The 16,837-nt window shown below is 54.3% G+C and overlaps 9 protein-coding genes across 9 annotated transcripts; 3 read left to right on the top strand and 6 right to left on the bottom strand.

Annotated features, from left to right (window-relative positions):
• Positions 1 to 206: 206 nt before the first annotated feature.
• PG994_002564 (uncharacterized protein) lies at positions 207 to 2,044 on the top strand (the record flags this gene model as incomplete). Its single annotated transcript, XM_066853973.1, has 3 exons — positions 207 to 394; positions 459 to 1,278; positions 1,343 to 2,044. 3 exons carry the CDS (start codon positions 207 to 209, stop codon positions 2,042 to 2,044), a joined length of 1,710 nt encoding a protein of 569 aa, XP_066719828.1.
• Positions 2,045 to 2,362: 318 nt separating this feature from the next.
• Positions 2,363 to 3,851, bottom strand: PG994_002563 (oxysterol binding protein; the record flags this gene model as incomplete). Its single annotated transcript, XM_066853972.1, has 3 exons — positions 2,363 to 3,196; positions 3,314 to 3,694; positions 3,765 to 3,851. The coding sequence occupies 3 exons, from the start codon at positions 3,849 to 3,851 to the stop codon at positions 2,363 to 2,365; spliced, it is 1,302 nt and encodes a 433-aa protein (XP_066719827.1).
• A 1,374-nt stretch (positions 3,852 to 5,225) lies between these two features.
• Positions 5,226 to 5,591, bottom strand: PG994_002562 (uncharacterized protein; the record flags this gene model as incomplete). The annotated part of the gene is made up of 1 exon (XM_066853971.1): positions 5,226 to 5,591. The coding sequence occupies one exon, from the start codon at positions 5,589 to 5,591 to the stop codon at positions 5,226 to 5,228; it is 366 nt and encodes a 121-aa protein (XP_066719826.1).
• Positions 5,592 to 7,666: 2,075 nt separating this feature from the next.
• On the top strand, positions 7,667 to 8,002 carry PG994_002561 (uncharacterized protein; the record flags this gene model as incomplete). Its single annotated transcript, XM_066853970.1, has 1 exon — positions 7,667 to 8,002. One exon carries the CDS (start codon positions 7,667 to 7,669, stop codon positions 8,000 to 8,002), a length of 336 nt encoding a protein of 111 aa, XP_066719825.1.
• Positions 8,003 to 9,160: 1,158 nt separating this feature from the next.
• Positions 9,161 to 11,792, bottom strand: PG994_002560 (polyprenyl synthetase; the record flags this gene model as incomplete). The annotated part of the gene is made up of 8 exons (XM_066853969.1): positions 9,161 to 9,484; positions 9,558 to 9,703; positions 9,756 to 10,018; positions 10,074 to 10,228; positions 10,287 to 10,962; positions 11,052 to 11,308; positions 11,368 to 11,402; positions 11,465 to 11,792. 8 exons carry the CDS (start codon positions 11,790 to 11,792, stop codon positions 9,161 to 9,163), a joined length of 2,184 nt encoding a protein of 727 aa, XP_066719824.1.
• Positions 11,793 to 11,891: 99 nt separating this feature from the next.
• Positions 11,892 to 12,427, bottom strand: PG994_002559 (uncharacterized protein; the record flags this gene model as incomplete). The annotated part of the gene is made up of 2 exons (XM_066853968.1): positions 11,892 to 12,101; positions 12,383 to 12,427. 2 exons carry the CDS (start codon positions 12,425 to 12,427, stop codon positions 11,892 to 11,894), a joined length of 255 nt encoding a protein of 84 aa, XP_066719823.1.
• A 782-nt stretch (positions 12,428 to 13,209) lies between these two features.
• On the top strand, positions 13,210 to 13,731 carry PG994_002558 (uncharacterized protein; the record flags this gene model as incomplete). Its single annotated transcript, XM_066853967.1, has 2 exons — positions 13,210 to 13,327; positions 13,382 to 13,731. 2 exons carry the CDS (start codon positions 13,210 to 13,212, stop codon positions 13,729 to 13,731), a joined length of 468 nt encoding a protein of 155 aa, XP_066719822.1.
• Positions 13,732 to 14,288: 557 nt separating this feature from the next.
• PG994_002557 (uncharacterized protein) lies at positions 14,289 to 15,389 on the bottom strand (the record flags this gene model as incomplete). The annotated part of the gene is made up of 2 exons (XM_066853966.1): positions 14,289 to 14,860; positions 14,906 to 15,389. The coding sequence occupies 2 exons, from the start codon at positions 15,387 to 15,389 to the stop codon at positions 14,289 to 14,291; spliced, it is 1,056 nt and encodes a 351-aa protein (XP_066719821.1).
• Positions 15,390 to 15,504: 115 nt separating this feature from the next.
• On the bottom strand, positions 15,505 to 16,661 carry PG994_002556 (uncharacterized protein; the record flags this gene model as incomplete). Its single annotated transcript, XM_066853965.1, is given in 3 exon segments — positions 15,505 to 15,621; positions 15,855 to 16,625; positions 16,644 to 16,661. The coding sequence occupies 3 exon segments, from the start codon at positions 16,659 to 16,661 to the stop codon at positions 15,505 to 15,507; spliced, it is 906 nt and encodes a 301-aa protein (XP_066719820.1).
• Positions 16,662 to 16,837: the final 176 nt, after the last annotated feature.

Below are 16,837 nucleotides of genomic sequence, written 5' to 3'. Positions count from 1 at the left end.
ATGCCCGAAACTTGCGACTGCATGACGAAAGAAGTGCGCATGAGCTGACCATTTCCCCTTCTTAGCCAATCTATAAGAACTGAACGATGTCTGTCGTCACGATCCTTCGTCTCTCTCCTGCATGGCACTTCTCAGGTCTTCACCTCCCATAAACCGGCCCAATTAGTCGAAGTTAAACAAATCGCCTAGAGCGCTGATTGCCCTTCATGTTGGGCATGAGCACGCATGTCACGTTCGACCATGTCAACGTTGACAAGAACGAGCCGGAAAAGGCATCGAGCCACATCGATGGCCCATCCAAAGCCGACACTCTCGACTACAGGCCGCTGAGGCGCCTGACGGGACGGTCCATCGCCATGGGCGCCCTCGTCTCGATGGGTGGCTTGATTTTCGGGTAAGCCGCGGCCGATTAGGGATTGACTATGACCAAGATGTGCTAACCGACCTGCTCTTCTTAGTTACGACACGGGCCAAATCAGCGGGTTCTTGGAAATGCCCAACTTCTTGGAGCGGTTCGGCTCCCCGCAGCCGCCCAACGGCGAGCTGGGTTTCAGCAACACGCGGTCCGGCCTCATCGTCGGCCTGCTGTCCATCGGCACCCTCGTCGGCGCCCTCATCGCGGCGCCCGTCGCCGACCGCATCGGGCGGCGCTGGTCCATCTGCCTCTGGACCATCGTCGTCTCGGTCGGCTTCGTCGTCCAGGTCGCCGCCTCGACGGCCTGGGAGCAGATCATGGCGGGCCGGCTCGTGGCCGGCTTTGGCGTCGGCGCGTTGAGTTTGCTGGTGCCCATGTACCAAGCCGAGACGGCGCCGCCGTGGATCCGCGGCGCCCTCGTCTGCACGTACCAGCTCTTCATCACGCTCGGCATCTTCCTGGCCGCCTGTTTTAATTACGGCACCTACATCCACCAACGCGACAGCTCGGCCTCGTGGCGCATCATTATTGGGTTGGGCTGGATCTGGACCCTGATACTCGGGCTTGGCATCCTCCTCTTCAGCGAGACGCCGCGGTTCGACTACCGCCGCGGCCGCATCGAGGAGGCGCGCCGCACCCTCATGCGCGTCTACGGCGCCCCCGCCAACCACTACGCCGTCCACGTCCAGATGGAGGAGATTGGCAGCAAGCTGCGGGCCGAGTCCAAAGTGAAGAAGGGGATCGTGCGGGAGATCGTCGACATGTTCAAGGGCCCGCGCATGTCATACCGCATCGCGCTGGGCATGCTGCTCCAGATGTTCCAACAGCTGACGGGCGCGAACTACTTCTTTTACTATGGAACGGTAAGCCGCCTCACATTGCTTGACTGACATGCAATAAAATTGCTGACACCTCTCGATTCCACAGACCATCTTCCGCTCCGTCCAGATCAGCTCCTTCGTCACCCAGATGATCCTCAACGGCATCAACTTCGCCGTCACCTTCATCGGCCTCTACCTGGTCGAGCACTACGGCCGCCGCAAGTCGCTCATCACCGGCAGCGTCTGGATGTTCATCTGCTTCATGGTCTTCGCCTCGGTCGGCCACTTCCAGCTCGACCGCGACCACCCCGAGACCACGCCCCAAGCCGGCATTATACTGATTGTGTTCGCCTGCCTTTTTATCTTGGGCTACGCCACCACTTGGGGCCCCATGGTCTGGACCCTCATCGCCGAGATCTACCCGAGCCGCTACCGCGCCCGCGCCATGGCGCTCGCGACAGCGAGCAACTGGACCTGGAACTTTTTGATTGCCTTCTTCACGCCCTTCATCACTTCGGCCATCGACTTCCGGTACGGTTACGTGTTTGCCGCCTGCAACGTGCTTGGCGGTTTGTTGGTCTACTTCTTCGTGCTCGAGGGCCAGGGCCGCACCCTCGAGGAGATCGACACCATGTACGTCGAGCACGTCCCGCCTACCAAGTCGGCCAAGTGGGTGGCGCCGCCGCCCGAGGAGATTGCGCGTATCCGGCGGGAGGCTGGGACGGAATTGGTGGTGGATGATGATGAGGTTCGTTCGCCGGCCCACGCGGGTGTTCCTCCTAGTAAAGAAGCAGGGGAAAGGGTATAAAGATCGAAAAGTTTTGGATTGTTGTGGTCACGTTCTATCATATAGTTGTGTAGTCATCTGTATATATATCTTGAATATCTATATATCACCATTAAATTGTAGACGTTGAAAAAAGTCAATTACCAGTGAGGATACCTGAACGCCATGCCATAATCACAAGTATCAACATCTAATTGCCTAACCCAATCTGAACCCCGAACCCGCCTTGGAAATGTCGTCTAGACATCCCGTAATCCTGTGTCGGCCGTTACGCATTACCCTGACCCGACCCCTGAAACCACCGGCGCAACACAGCACATATTTTCCTTATTTATTCCTCTAAGCCCCGACCCTAATCTCGTCATCAAGCATACCGATCCCCGAATCGAACCTCGTATGCGTGGGGCTCTTGACCCCCTCCGCCGCATTTTGAAACGTCCGGCAATACTTGTCCTCGTCGAACTTCCAGCTCATGCCCTCGTCGTTGCTGGCGCCGCCCTCGAAGGCGGGCTGGAGCGCCGCCGCGTCATCGGCAAAACGCGCCAGCACCGGATCCTCGGAATCACGGACTTCGCGGAAGAAGCGCCGCGGCCAGACGCGGCCGTCAGCTTGCTCCTCGCGCCGCAGCTGCCGCTGTGCGTTCTCGATCGCGCCCTTCTCTCGCCCAACCGCGAGGATGTCGTTCGCCTCGATCGCCTCTACGACAGCGCGCCACGCCCGACGTGACTCGAGCGGGTGCTGCTGATAGAGGGGCGCGATCGTCAGGGGCGTGCGGCGCAGGCCCGCGAGGTCGACCGCCGCTGTCGGTTTGCTCTTGTCGCCGCCCTTCTTGATCGTGTACGACTTGTTCCACTGGCCCTCGAGTGTGTAAAGCGGCTTGGACGGCTCGGAGGCTTTCGACAGGGTCGCGACGAACGAGTTGCTCTTGCCCTTGAGCAGCCAGCCTTTGCTCGCGTACTCGATGCGCGACACGTAGCCGGAGCTGCTGTGGATGTAGGAGACGCCGCTCAGCTCGGGCGCGATCTGGAATGTCATGATGCCCTCGACGTGCACCTTGGGCATGGTGATCAGGTGGTCCTCGTCATGGCGGTCGATGTGCAGCACGCCGTGGCCCTTGCGCTCGATGTTGATGGTGGTGGAAAAGTACGCCTTGGGCGCGACGTGGCCTTCGAGCTGTAAGAGAATCACATGTCAGTTTGGGTTTACCATAGAAGTAGGGTTCGCTGCAATTGGTCTTGGAAGGTGATGGGTAGGTAGGTAGGTAGGTAGGTAGGTAGGTGGCACACTTACACTAATGCCGTTCGCCTTGTTAAAGATCTTGTACGCCGTCTTGGGCGGATGGTGCGACACCTGCTCGCTGACGAGCTCGGTCACGCCCGCGGACTCGTCAACCCACCGGCCTAGGAAGATCTCTCCGAGGAAGGGGTTGAGCGGCTTCAGCTTCTTGCGCCGACCCTGCTCGTCTTTGCTGGCGTGCTGCTCGCGCAGCGTGCTGAGGAACCACTGCAGCACCTTGAGGGCGCGCAGCTCCGGGTCGGCCTCGAGCGCGGGCGCGATGAAGAGCTTGGGATGTTCTGCCCAGTACGCCGAGTACTCGATGATGCTGGTCGGGGCGAGCAGGAAGGGCGGCGCGGTCAGGGAGGTCAGGTCGCCCTTGAAGGTAATGACGGACTGTAATACACACCGGTTAGTCGGCCAACTCGCTCGTCGCCAAATAAAAGCATATGGGCTTGGGACGTACCTTGAGAAATTGGAACCAGGCCGACTTGGTCTGCTCCTGGCCCTTCTTCTCATCCATGCATTTCGTAGGTGCTGTCGTCAACGACATCGTGATGTGTGTATGCGTGATGTGGGGTATATGTAGTATCGTTCGCTTGAATCGTCGACTGCTCTATCGAATCGACGTATGCAGTAGTAGATCTAGAATGAAAGAAGAATGCGAAAAAAGAAAGGCCGGACTGAACGACGAGTGTGACGTGAGAAGAAGAAACAATCGAACGAAACCACTTGGTCCCCTGATCTACTGGGTCCGCGGATGGATACATGATGCTAGACAATAACGGCGTCGCATATATCGCAACTTCCCCTACTTTTGGCGGGCGGGCAGGCGGGGATCCCATCTCTCGCTTTCCTCTCCTCAATTCATCAGATGATCAGGCCTGTGCCGGGCTGGGATGAACTTTGAGGCTGGCGCAGATAAGCTACTGCAGGGCTACTGCGAAGCAAAAACAGGAAAGCAGTGCCCAATCTTGGAAAATATGGGCGAGATCCGTCCGATTGCGAAGCTTGCTGCAACGGAAAGGGACAGACCACGCGCGGGCGCACCTTACCTAGCAATTGCGCACATCTCAGATCCTGATCTTCCCTTCCCAGCTGTGGTTGGTCAAGGACGATCCTGAGACGCCAATCGCCTCAGCCAGGTCGCAGTGGACAAGTCCCGGAAACGGCATGTGAAGAGGCAGGGGAGGAGACGAGGGAGAGTGGAGGAGGGGTCGAAATGGTGGGACGTTTCGCATTCGGATGATGACCCAGAACATTCAATGCCAAGCTGGAAAGTATCCTAGCGACGGGTATGCTGAGGATCACGTGATGTTACATCTTGGTGTTAGTCTTCCTTCAACCTTCAATAGCTCTGACTCGTTCCTGTCGTTCCTATCATTCCTATCCAATCTTCGACATGTCTTGCATTGATGGGATCAGATGGTCGATGCCAATTCCGCCATCGAAGCGTCCATCACGCGCGCGCAAACATATTTGGGTTCGTCGTTCCTGAACGATGATCCAATGATCCCGGTCCCGTCATCAATGAGGCACAGATCCTTATGTTGGAGCTTGGATTCAAGCTTGATCTGTCCAAACGATCAGACGGAGATGAGCCCGCACCACCACGAGAAACCACGACAAGATCGGATATCGGCTTCGAATCAACCACACAGACCGACGCCTCGTCTTTGGTTATTACATAAACAAGGCAATTCAATCACTTTATTCCCCAAACCCAAGATTGAGATGTGATGGTTGCAACTTGTATCGAATTGGTGCGCACTGGCCCTGAACTGAATGAACTAGCTCATTGAATCACCCTGATTTGACGCTTGTAAGCATGTCATCATCTCTCTCCAGCAAACTGACCCCATCTCCATATCCGCTCAATCCTCGTCGAATCTCCTCTCGGAAGCGGCGGTGTCGCTCGTGGGCCGTGCTACCGAGCGCACGGGCCGTGTACGTAGCGAACACCCGCCGATGGTTGATCGCGTCCCGGGCGTTTGTTGGGGTCATCGCCGCCGTGGTCGTTGTGGTCCGTGCCAATCTTATTGTCATCGGCAACACCACCAGAGTGGCTGCCCTCGTCCTCTTCCGTCTCCTCCTCGTTCACGAGGGTGTCGCCCGAGAAGTCCTCGCCGGTCTCTTCATCCCCCACGATGGTGTCGCCGGAGAGGCGGCGGATCGAGTGCCAGCGGCCAAATGCGAGCCGGTGGAAACGAGGCGTGTGGCCCTCGGGCTCGTCGCTGTTGTCAGGGTGGTCGCCGTGAAAATAGTGCATGGCACAGACCATCGCGGTGAGCATGACGAGGGCGATGGCGTAGGTGAGGGCGAGGCCGACGTGCTAAGACTCAATTGATTGTTCGGTCATCTTGACTAGATCAGTTAATGGTCTGCGAGAAAACAGATTGGTTCTTACATTGGTTGGTTCGAGTAGGATGGCGATGCTTGGGTGGTTAGGTGTTGTTTCGGCTGAAATTTGCTTACAGGTCAAAAACCATCGACCTTGTTGTCGCTTGAGGTAGCAAGCACCCCTCCGAACTGGTATGACATCGCCGTCGACAATACTAACCCTCTTTTGGGTGCGACGACATCGCACGGAGCTGCCGCCCCTCTAACAAGGGCCTCTTTCCTGCCATGAGCACAATACCCGCTTTATGTGCACCTCACCGCGATCAACCACTTTACACGCACCCCTTTCTTTTATTCCGTTCATTCCAACAAGTACATCCACCTGCGGGGAACAATCGAGCGTTGATTGCGCTCACCAATTTCGTTATTCCGTCAGTCGCTCTCGCCCCTTTCGGTGATTACTCAGTTGTCCCTACCTGCCTACCCGCATAATACCGGCCTGCCTGCGGGGGGCAGAGCTGCTTGCTTCTCCCGTGGCGGGCATGGCACCGCTCGGACCCGCAATGTATAGGCAACGATCGGCTGGGACCGGACAGCCTCACCTGTTCTACTACCTCGAGGGACGATGCTTTTGCTTAACTGCTGCTCAGTCTTACCTCCTTCTCGCGACGTGTTCATAGAGGTCATATGCACCTGCAAGAACAAGCCCAGGGAATGGACAACAGGGACATTGTCTACGCATATACACAGCTGCACACGAATCTTTAGGGTCTTACAGGTACATTGATCTGGTCAGCAATGTGAAAGATGCCCAGATAATTAGTATCTGCCAGGCTCCAAGTAAATGAAATCGAACATGCAGGTTATTTTTGCTCCGCCGATCTGCTGCGACTAGCCTGCTTAGGCGCCTTCCTTTGTTCACTTGGAGTATAGTTAAGTTACTCTGAAAAATCACTACTGGTATGATATGCTCTTATGTATACATTCCTCGATTATCACACTGTGCACGATACACAAATGATGTTCCTAGGCAGATGCCCCTATATCTATAGCAAAGAGCAGAGAGTATCCAAGTGGGCCTGTGTAATCGATCTGCTAGCTCAGACCGATTTACCCCTGAAATAAGCTGGGATAGCTGTGAATCACGCCCTTGTAAGTCCCCTGGTCTCTTTTCAGGACTCACATAGCTTGTGTCTATTGCATAGCTTGGTCTCCAATCCAATACCTCCTACATCTCTTGCGCCTCTTATTTCCTTGCTTTTTCTAAGCAGCATCTCCATTTGCCTCTCCTTTTCCCTAAGCTCGGCTCTGGTGCCTATGTAGACCCAGTAATCATCTACCAGGAAGTCCAGCAGATCGTTGTCGGTCGGCAACCTTCCGTCATCCTCGTCAGCCCACACCAGGTCCTCAAACCCCTTGGCGTCTTTCGGGAGCCCGTCCAGCCATTCCTGCGCCGGAGTCCGGAAGAACCCCGAGAGAAAGCTCCATGGCGTGGAAGATGCGTCAGAGGAGTTCTCGGGGGAAGAGAGGTCCTGTTGATGGTGTTGGTCGGAGGGGATGCCGTGGCAGGGTCTGACATGGTGTAGTGTATGCTTTGAGGTGCTTGTTGGTTCAGCAAGGTATGGGGAATATGGTGAAGGTTTTGAATACGATAGTTGATAGCACTGAGCGAATGAGACAATGAGCACACCAGCCAGTTATATATACTTAGAAAATGCTGCCGAAGTCGAAAGCGGCCCCGAGAGCGGCCCCTGACTGTAGTTGACTAACACCACGTGGATGACTGTTTGTTTAATCGAGAAACGCCACACCTCAAAGTCAGAAATGGGGCCGGTGGAGGAATACAAGCGGTAATGAATGTGACTGTGCAAAATAGAAGGGAGTGCAATGTTCGTTCCAGCCAAACAATTTCCAACCCTAAAACTCCTTGCTGCAACATCCTCGAATCAACGTAGGAGTCGACCTTCAAACGGGGAAAAAATATATCATCTTCTACATTTTTGCACTGGACATCTCATTCCATGCACAATGGGCGACACCGCGCGATACGAAGCATACCGGGTCCTTGAAGGCAACAATATCCCATGCGTCGTATGGCTCGACGATGCGCTTGGCTACTACGGCATGAACGCTGTCTTGTTTCGGCTTCACCTCATCGTGGAATCGGTTGACACCGCCGCTGGAGTACTCCAGCTGCAAGGATGGACATTGTATCAACCTCGACCAGATGATCTGCGATCATTCCTCTCGGACATGCCTCCTTCTAGCTACCGCCGCTTATTACCCCCGGACTGGGTGGAAAACCCTGTGGAGCCCTGGCCCCCCCCTGCCTCCTGCTCAACAAGAGCCGGAAGGACAGCCTGAACTGGTCCTTCTCTCAGCTGACTTCTGGAACGTCTCTCTCCAGAACAACAAGTCCATGTTTCCTCCGCTCGAGATGCTCGTCGACTCCTTGATCACCGCGATACCTCGCCCGATGGGACTTTCCTAAAAGTCCGCCTGGGTGTTTACATATGCGCTTTGTATCATGAAGTGGCGGCTATAAGACGCCCCGACTTTGCGGCGAGCCTGAGTCTGACCAATCGGCATTATCATCATGATGGGCTGAATGGTATGGTGGTGACGACTATTCCCGGAATTAAACGCCAACGCTAATTTCGGGACAAACTGAGGGAATTATAGGTGGGCCACATGGAGTTTGGCTCACAAAAAGTTGAATAGGTGGAAAGGAGTTTAACCTCCTTGCTGTTGTACCATCAACAAATGGGATCCCGTATTAACCAAGTTCAGACCCCCTCTTGACACATATCCCGGTTCTTACAGCTGTTCTGGGTATACCTATTTCTTTTCAGCCGACTTCGCGGGCGCCACAGTCGCAGGTTCTGCTTGATCAGGATCCAGCACCCTGACTTTAGAGTGAGAAGCGGAAAGGCCGGACTCGTTTCCGGATTGAGTAGGGGACGACTTCCCTATAACCAACACCACAGCATCGCTGGTGGAGACAGGGCTGATGTCAACTTTCGCAAACTTGTCTGGTTCAGACGGCGACGGCTGAACACCGGAAAGGCAAGCACGGCGGCAGGTCGTATCTCTTCTCATGCTCTAATTCGCCGGAGTACGACACGCTGAGCAGCCGACCCAGCAAACGTGCCCAAATTCAGCACTGAAGCATGAGTAACCTAGGATACCACCAACACTTCAACGTCCAAGGCGGACTACACGTACCTGGGCAATAAACCCTATTCAACCCTGTTGATAATAGTAGAAACGATCAAATTACATAAGCGATTGCATAAGGCTTTTACAAGCGGTCATTCGGCTCTAAGGTACTTAAATTCAAAGGAAACGCGTAGCAACCTAGTGACCCTTAGGCCAGCTGGGGTAAATGGTCGTCTAAACTGTAGCAACGTCTCAATACTGTCGGATTATATTATCAACTTGGGCCCCGGGAGAAACAGGAAATCTCCAGCATGCCTCCCAGCTGGTGGTGCGACCATCCGGTACGAAACAACACCACCTTCACTAGTCAATCTCCAACCGTTTCTGAGCCAGTCGCAAGAGCCAGTTCTTCTCGCCGACCCGCTTTTCGTACATCGTCAGCGTCTCGTCAACCGCCTCCTGCAGACCGATGGCCGTGTTCTTCGCACTCTGAAGCCCACCGGTGGCTTTGATATCCGCCACGGCCAGCTTCCGCAACTCGTAGCTAAGGCCGCCGCCCATCTTCCGCTGTTGCAAGATACTGCGCAGTCGGCCTTGGTAAGGCGACTTGGTGTCGAGTGCGTATATGAGAGGCAGGGAAAGCTTCCCTTCTCCTATATCATCTGCGAAGCCCTTCCTTTGGGTGTACTGGGAGGACGGGAAACGTTAGCTTGCGGGGCGGCAATCACGGCCGTGCCTGGAGGACTGGGGGGTCACGCACTTCGTCGCAATGGAGATTCTGGTAGTCATCGCGTGCCTGGAAGAAGCGGCCCACTAGCTTCATAAGAAGGCCGGCATCGAGATCTGTATGCGCCGTGGCTTCGGAACGCATCAGCTCGGCCAAGAGGATAAAGAGACTCCCTGTTTCTACGCCAAAGTGTCAGCTTTGTGGACAAACATTAAATCAGAACGCACTTACTGCCGTCCACCATAGTGAAATACTCCTCCTCGGTCGGCACCTCGGTGTGATGGGTCCAGTAAAGATCCATGCCCTGGCCGATGTGCCCATCGATGAGCCTCTCGATCAGGATGTGCAAAGCGAGCGGCGAGAGCAGTTCGGCGGCTTTCAACGCTTTCATGAGCAGGAGGTTGGCCGAGTTGATGGTTTGGCTAACGCCGAACACGACGTGGGCTGCTGGAAACCCGCGGCGCAGCTGGGAGCCGTCCTGGATGTCGTCCAGCCTTGGTTCTGGGTTAACGGGGCTTTCGGCCTGTCCGATCAGGGCAACGTACGTACATGAGAGAGGAGCTGTGCAGCAGCTGTATGATGTCGCGAATGACGGCGAGGGACTTCTCGGGGACGTGGTACCAGACCTCCAGGCCGTCGACGATGGCATTCCGGACGTCTTTGGACGGCATCATCTCCAAGTACTGCTGAGGCTGCAAGATGAGCTGGGAAAGAAAGAGTTAGCTTCGTTAGACTCTGCGGTGGGTTTCAGTTCCGCCTCACCTCCTCATTCTTTTGCAGAGACCAGTCGCCGTTGACATGGGACTTTGCAAATCCAGGCTGTGCGCGAGTTAGGGGTCGTTCGTCCACCACTGCTGGCTCAGGCCTCCGTATGTTGGGCTCTGGAGTGCTGGGGTCCAGATACTTGCGTTCTCCTAGAACCACATCGATCTCGTCCGCCAGCTTGGCCGTGTTCACCGAAATGGAATGCCCGAGGCTGTTGGCAGCCCCCGACGAACCGTTGCGTCGCAGTGCCGGGTAGGCGTCCTCGACGCCGAGTTGGTACCGAGCCGTGGTCATACTCCAGGCAAAGTTGCCTGCCGTGACCAAATCGAGCAGCTCCATCCACTGGACGGTCTTTTCCGTGGCGAAGCCGCTGGCGAGGAACTCGTCTTTGAGTCTGCAGTACGTCTCCTCGCGCGCAATGATTTCCTTCCGGAGCATCTTTTTGGCCTCGTCGTTCGGGGCGGAATACCATCGCGTAAAGAGGAAGACGGCACTGGCTATCAGTCCGGTACCTCCCTTGGCCTGATGGTTCTTCAATTCCTTCTCCCACGAGAAGTAGTCATTCACCAGGACCCAGCTGCTATACGCAGCCCAGGTTATAGCCGCAGTCTTCTCTGTTTCATCAGGAGTCAAAGTGAAGTCCATGGAAAAGCACAGCAGGCTCATGGTCCAGCTAGCAGTTTGCAATCAGTGAACGTATCTTTGGCATTAGGAAAGAGAAGAAAAATAGCAGACGGATATTGAGCGTCAGAGGGTACTCACGGACAGCCCGCATCAACTATACGGTATTTGAGATATTCGTCCAAGACGGTGAACTTCAAATCTCGGATCTGGACAAACACGTCCGACATCTCCCTCCAGAGGCGGAGGCATTCCTTCGCCTTTGTCTTGTCGACGTCCATGAGCTCCATGACCATCTTGGCTTGCAGTTGCCGTCGCTTGACGTCATCTTTCGAGCCTCCGCTGGCGCCGCCGTTCAGTGTGAGGCCTTCCATGAGTTGTCGGTTTGCCTCGGTAAGCTACGACGAATGTTAACGCCCGACCCGACTATTCGTTGGCAACACGCGTCTGTCTCTACCTCGGATTCGCCCCTGTTCTCGGCGTACTCGATGACTAGACGATGTTAGTTCTTGGTCTCCTGATGACTACGACGTCTTGAGGGCGATCTTAATTACCATCATCGTGTATGTAAGCGTACTCAACCATGTACGTCGTAAGGGCAAGCCGGTCGCTCAAGGCATCGCAGGCGCACAAGGCAGTGAAGTTGCCCACGACCGGGTTGATGCAGCCCACGGCGTAGCTCGTCACATCCTTGTTGCGATCCGCATCGGCGCGCGCCTCGGTGCTGGACTCGAGGAAATCCACCTGGCACTGCCACGAGCCCGCGTCGGCGAGGCGGGCATCGCGATGGATGCGTGGACTAAACCGGCAAAAGTACTCTTCTCCCTCGTATGCGTCACGCGGGAGAGGGAGGGATTTGCGGATGAGCGAGGGAGTGGGCATGGTTGTGGATGTAGGTTGCGCTCGCCAATACAGAGGCAAGTTGTTACCTATTAAGGGCACCATGGGTTGCCCGCGCTTTATACTTGGTACGTTTCATCTCTAGCATACCGACTTGAGCAGGGTCGGCGCTCGAACGTGGAATGTGTTCCATAAACAGGAATGCGCCTCGCACGCGGGGGACTGCTGAGATTTGTTGTTCTGAGTTGTTCGAGTCGCGTTGTCCCGAGCCGCGTTGTCCCGAGCCGCGTTGTCCCGAGCCGCGTTGTCCCGAGCTGCGTTGTATGAGCCGCGTTGTATGAGCCGCGTTGTCTGAGCCATGAATCAGGGGACAGAAACATTCCCGTGTTACTCGGAATGCGCAGTGGCAGGTTCTATGGGCACAAGAAGCGAGAAATTCGATAGGGCGGACCACGTCCCGAGACAATTTTTCGGATGGTACATACCACGACGTAAGACAGTGTTTTACGGGTGAGACTTTCGAGGCCGTTTTTGTGACGACTGCGGGTATGGATGCTGGACTAAAAACCTTTAGGTATATAGACGCAGGACAATAATATTGTTCTCTCCCATAAACCAGTATATGAGCTTACCCCACCGCTCCATCTGTGTGACCTGGTCTTCTCTTCGCGCGCCATGTTCATGGTCCAGATGACCTCGTATCGCTGGAGCTTCGCCTGAGCTTCGCCCAGTCAATTCGCTCTACGACATTGAAGAGGAATAGTTGACGAGCATTTGACAAGGTTTTCCGAGATGGTTTGCCGTACGGTCCGGGATGTAACGAACGCTATCAGGGGTCCAAAGGGAAACCTGGTAAGACGTACCGAAGGGTTTATGTTTGGCAATACGAGAGAGTGTCTGAACGTGCGATAGGAGTCTGCTCCTATCGATACAATGTGCAATAGCCGTAGGAACAAAAGATAACTGAGGCGCGTTGACTTGAAGGTATTCTCAATAGGGTCGTTAAGGCAATGTGCCTCACCAATGGGTTAGATTGATGCTTAGATTGATCACTGAAGTAGAGAGTGTCTATATGAAATACATAGGGAACGTTCATCGTTATATATCCAATCCCTCCTTCACTGATCCCTTGGATCTCGCGGATCTCGCGAGATCCTCGAGATCCGGATCTTGGGATCTCGCGAGATCCCGAGATCCCTCACGTGACCTCCGTCCTTTGCCTTTTTTGGCTTGGGAGCCCATCCGGCCTATCGTTGGTCGCGGAGTGCTCGTGCGGGGCGTTGATTAGTCGCGGAGTGCAGGTGGTGTCGTAGTCTGGTCGGGGCATCGTAGTTCCGTGCCGTCGGTTGTGGGGATCTTGGCCGCATGGCTAGGTCGGGTTGTAACACGGGACATTGTTGAGAAAAGCGTCCCCCAAGTTGGCCCTGAAAAGATCGGCTTAATACTCGGCCAAGTGGTGATGAAGACTCCCATGTCGATTCTGGTTCCTGCCACAAATGCCAGCAAGACATTGGTCAACGACCTCAATATGGTTCCTGTTCTGGGCAGTGCAGACATGCTCAGGCTACCCGTCATAGGTAAGGCATTTGTGGTTCGTCCTGCGTGGGATCTCGGGCTAACTCTAGATTTAGGACCGATGCTGGCGGGCATACAAATGGCTCTAACCGCTAGAGAATTGATCGACGGAGCCGAGGACGCCATGGACCCATTGGCAGAAAGGCTCGGGGCCGAAACCAATGCAAACGCAGAAGCGGTGTTGGACGCGTTGGGTAGGCCGACTGAGATCATAGGAGTGACGGCTGGAGAGCGTGTACTGGCTGGAGCGTCGGCTGCCGGTTTCGCGTCTGTTAACGATGCAGCTCTTTCTGCTCTTTCTGCCACCCAGGGCAAACTATTAGGACACAAGATCGGGAGCCTAATGGAGACGCCCGATCATGTTGTCGCAAAGAGGCGTCTGACGCCGCTAGGTAGGATCCTTTAGTCGGAGACAGGGTCACGCTATGCCTGGCAAAAGAAAGCCTGGCGTGGTCAAGCTCAAATGGTTGTGTCGCTGCACACGGGTGAAAAGACATTACCCTGGCAAAAGGAAATATGGTGGCACATAATAGCTTTTCGTGAGATTACTTTACATTTCACGAATGTAGGCATGAAATACTGCAACGCAACATCTTATACCAGCCTAGAAAGGCTCGAGAATCCGAACACATTGGTCATTGAATCTAATCGTAACGCATACTCCTTACACTCTGTAAATGCCTAATTCTGTATTCGATGGCGTATCAGCTGAGAACAAAGACTGCATGGTAGAGGATAGGCCGGACGAGAAATTGAGCTATATGTACAAATGAAGTGGTTAACTATATGGTCGTGTAGCTAGAGTCCCAGGGAAAAACAAATTTATATACACGTAGATTAATATATGGTCAAGCTTAAGCATATTCTAAAAATAGGCTATTACGTTAAGTAGGTAAGGTGGCTTCCTCAGCGAGGATTCCATTACTGCTTTACTCCGCCCTACAGTCTATCCACTAAGGCGCCTCATCTGCTGGTTCTGGCCTGGCGAGGGTTCAATGGGCTGAATTCAAAAGGAGAAGCGTAAAGTTTGGGCTCATTTCCGGGGTGACCAGGAGGGGATCCCTGCCCGGGACCTTCCACCACAGCATCGCCGGTGAATACGGTGCTGATATCAACTTTCGCAAACTTGGCTGTGTTACTCAAGGTACAGTCGTCAGCGTTCTGCTGCTCTTCGCTGCCTTCGTACAAGTCATCCAGAGGTAGCCCCGAGACCGTACTGGCGGGTCTCCGGAGTTTGGGATACCTCGGATCCGTGATGTCGAGGCTCGATAGCACGTCGTCCATGGCACTCGTGGGGACGACCGAGGTGCAGTTCTTCCACGTGCTGGAACCAATCTGCTCTTCTGCCTGGCGGTGTATCTGCAAAGTGGCATTTGACCTCCACTCCAGATGTTGGTACGACTTGTGGCGGAATCTGGTGTGGAGGAAACTGCACATGGGGTCCAGGAGGTATGAGATCAAGACAATGAGTCCACCGGTGGCAAATGTGAAGCATAGTCCGAACATGCTGAAAGACGTGTGCGCGGCACTTAAGACTTTCTGTTCCAAAGGCAGTTTGTGAGCGGATCATCAGGGGGTACCCAGTTCAGCTAGAACACTCGCCTGGCTTTCGTAGAATGTCTTCTCGTAGTTGTTGACAGTGGACAACCGCATGGCCTCGAACTCTGGCTCGCTCGGTCCCCGCACTGTATTAATGTATGACAGCTGCCGCGTTGCCAAGATGGACTCCCACCACCGCGCGACGTCTAGCTTCCACTGGTCGTCAGGAAGCCCCGCCGCCACGGCCCCGTACAGGCGGTCCTCCGACGCCAGAAAGTTGGTCCGGGCCGCGCCCAGGAACTGGTAGAGGGTGAAAGGGTTGTGGTTGGCGATCAAGTGGCCCCATATGAGAGCACTGCCCCCGGGGCTTCGTGTTGACTCCCGAAACCCTTCCATTTCCTCGTCGGTGATGCCGAATAGGGGTGCAGCAGCAAGATAAGAGTCGGTGTAGCTGGCCAGCGGCCCGCATGCCTGGTCTTTTGGCAAGGAAGGGTTGCACCATTGCCACTGCCTGACACAGCCCATGGGAGATGCCGCAGTCTCGAATTTATACCCTTGCGAGCTTTCTTCTGTCGAGGTTTGGAGAGTCGTAGAGGGTACAGTTGCACGATACCAAGCATCAGCCATTCGTCTATCGAAGTTAACTCCATTGCCGGACAGAAAAAATGATCTCGATGTCGCCATCGGTCCGCTGGAGCTCCTTCCTTGGCATGAAGGTTCCCGACATTTTAGGCTTGTTTTGAAATGTCCACGACATCTCGGATCGGAAGGCGGTGTCGGTAAGTCGGGGAAGGTAACAATTGCACTATTGAAAGCAAGCCTACTCTCTGGAGCCTTAAATTCCTCCCCTGAACGTGCTAGTGTGTTCAGTCTGTACTGTGAATCAACGTCTTCGACTTGATACGTATAGTTTTCCATAGTGGGATTCTTATTGGAGCCTTAGATTATGCTGCCATAATCGTACGCAACAAAGCTTTGGCTGGATAAGACGAGATTTCTTTCGTATCCTTCCGTTCTCAGCGGTGCGCAATGAAGCACCTCTCTCTGTTGGAATCGTTGGCTGTTGGGTGAGTTGAGCCCGAGATGCTCGCGGCTGTCGATATACCCCGAGTCCAGCATCACGTTCGAGCCGTTGCTTCGGCATATGTTGCTCTGGAACGGGCAGCTAGCGGTGTTGTTGGTGATGGCAGTCGGAAGTTTGGGTACGACAAATCCCTCGCACTCGACCATGGCGGAAATGCGGCTGCTGGAGTAGCACTGTTCGACGTAGTTGATGGCTGTACTGATCTTTTGAGAAAAGAGAGAGTTGAACAGGCTACTCTCCGCTTTGACAGGGGAGCGTACGAAGCCGCAATGGTCCGTTCGGAGTAGCACTTCGTTTCGTACATCGGTAGAGATCCGTGAAGAGGCACTGCCGGCGACCACGAAGCCCGAAATGCATAGAACGACGAATAGGATCAAGAGTGTCAGTCCATACAGGCGTTGTAGGCCTAAATGTCGCCACGAACAGAGGAGGATGGAGAGTGATACCAGCCCAGAGCCTGGGCTTGAAGAGTTGCATAGAATAATTTGACGCTGGTGGTGCATAGTATCAGCGGATGCTGGGTTCGAAAAGCATCGATGGAATATGAAACAGGAGATACGCCAGAAGCGAGTAGCAATGAATGCGATGAAGAAGGCGGTCTGAGCAATGACGTAGTTGCCATGCTCGCGATTCAATGTCAGTGTTGATCCAAGAACAGGTCCGCGCGACCAGTTGGTCTAAACGCCAAGATAGACTCTGTAATTAGCATTCATTATGTTTTTCAGCCAATAGAGGCGGATTGTAAGTTATGTGATGAACATTCGAAGTACAAGCTATTATGAGACTGACCGTAAGGGTGTAGACAGATATTTATAGACAGATATTTGTAGGTAGGTAATAATTACACGTAACTCCCAAAGAGCCCCAAAGAAAGATCAACATGGTCAAT

Source organism: Apiospora phragmitis, assembly GCF_038363925.1.
Source record: "Apiospora phragmitis strain CBS 135458 chromosome Unknown utg000003l:1.0-2676785.0:1.0-2680665.0, whole genome shotgun sequence".
NCBI classification, from domain to species: domain Eukaryota; kingdom Fungi; phylum Ascomycota; class Sordariomycetes; order Amphisphaeriales; family Apiosporaceae; genus Apiospora; species Apiospora phragmitis.
Note: the sequence above shows the minus strand (reverse complement) of the source record. Positions and strands in the feature narration are given on the sequence as shown.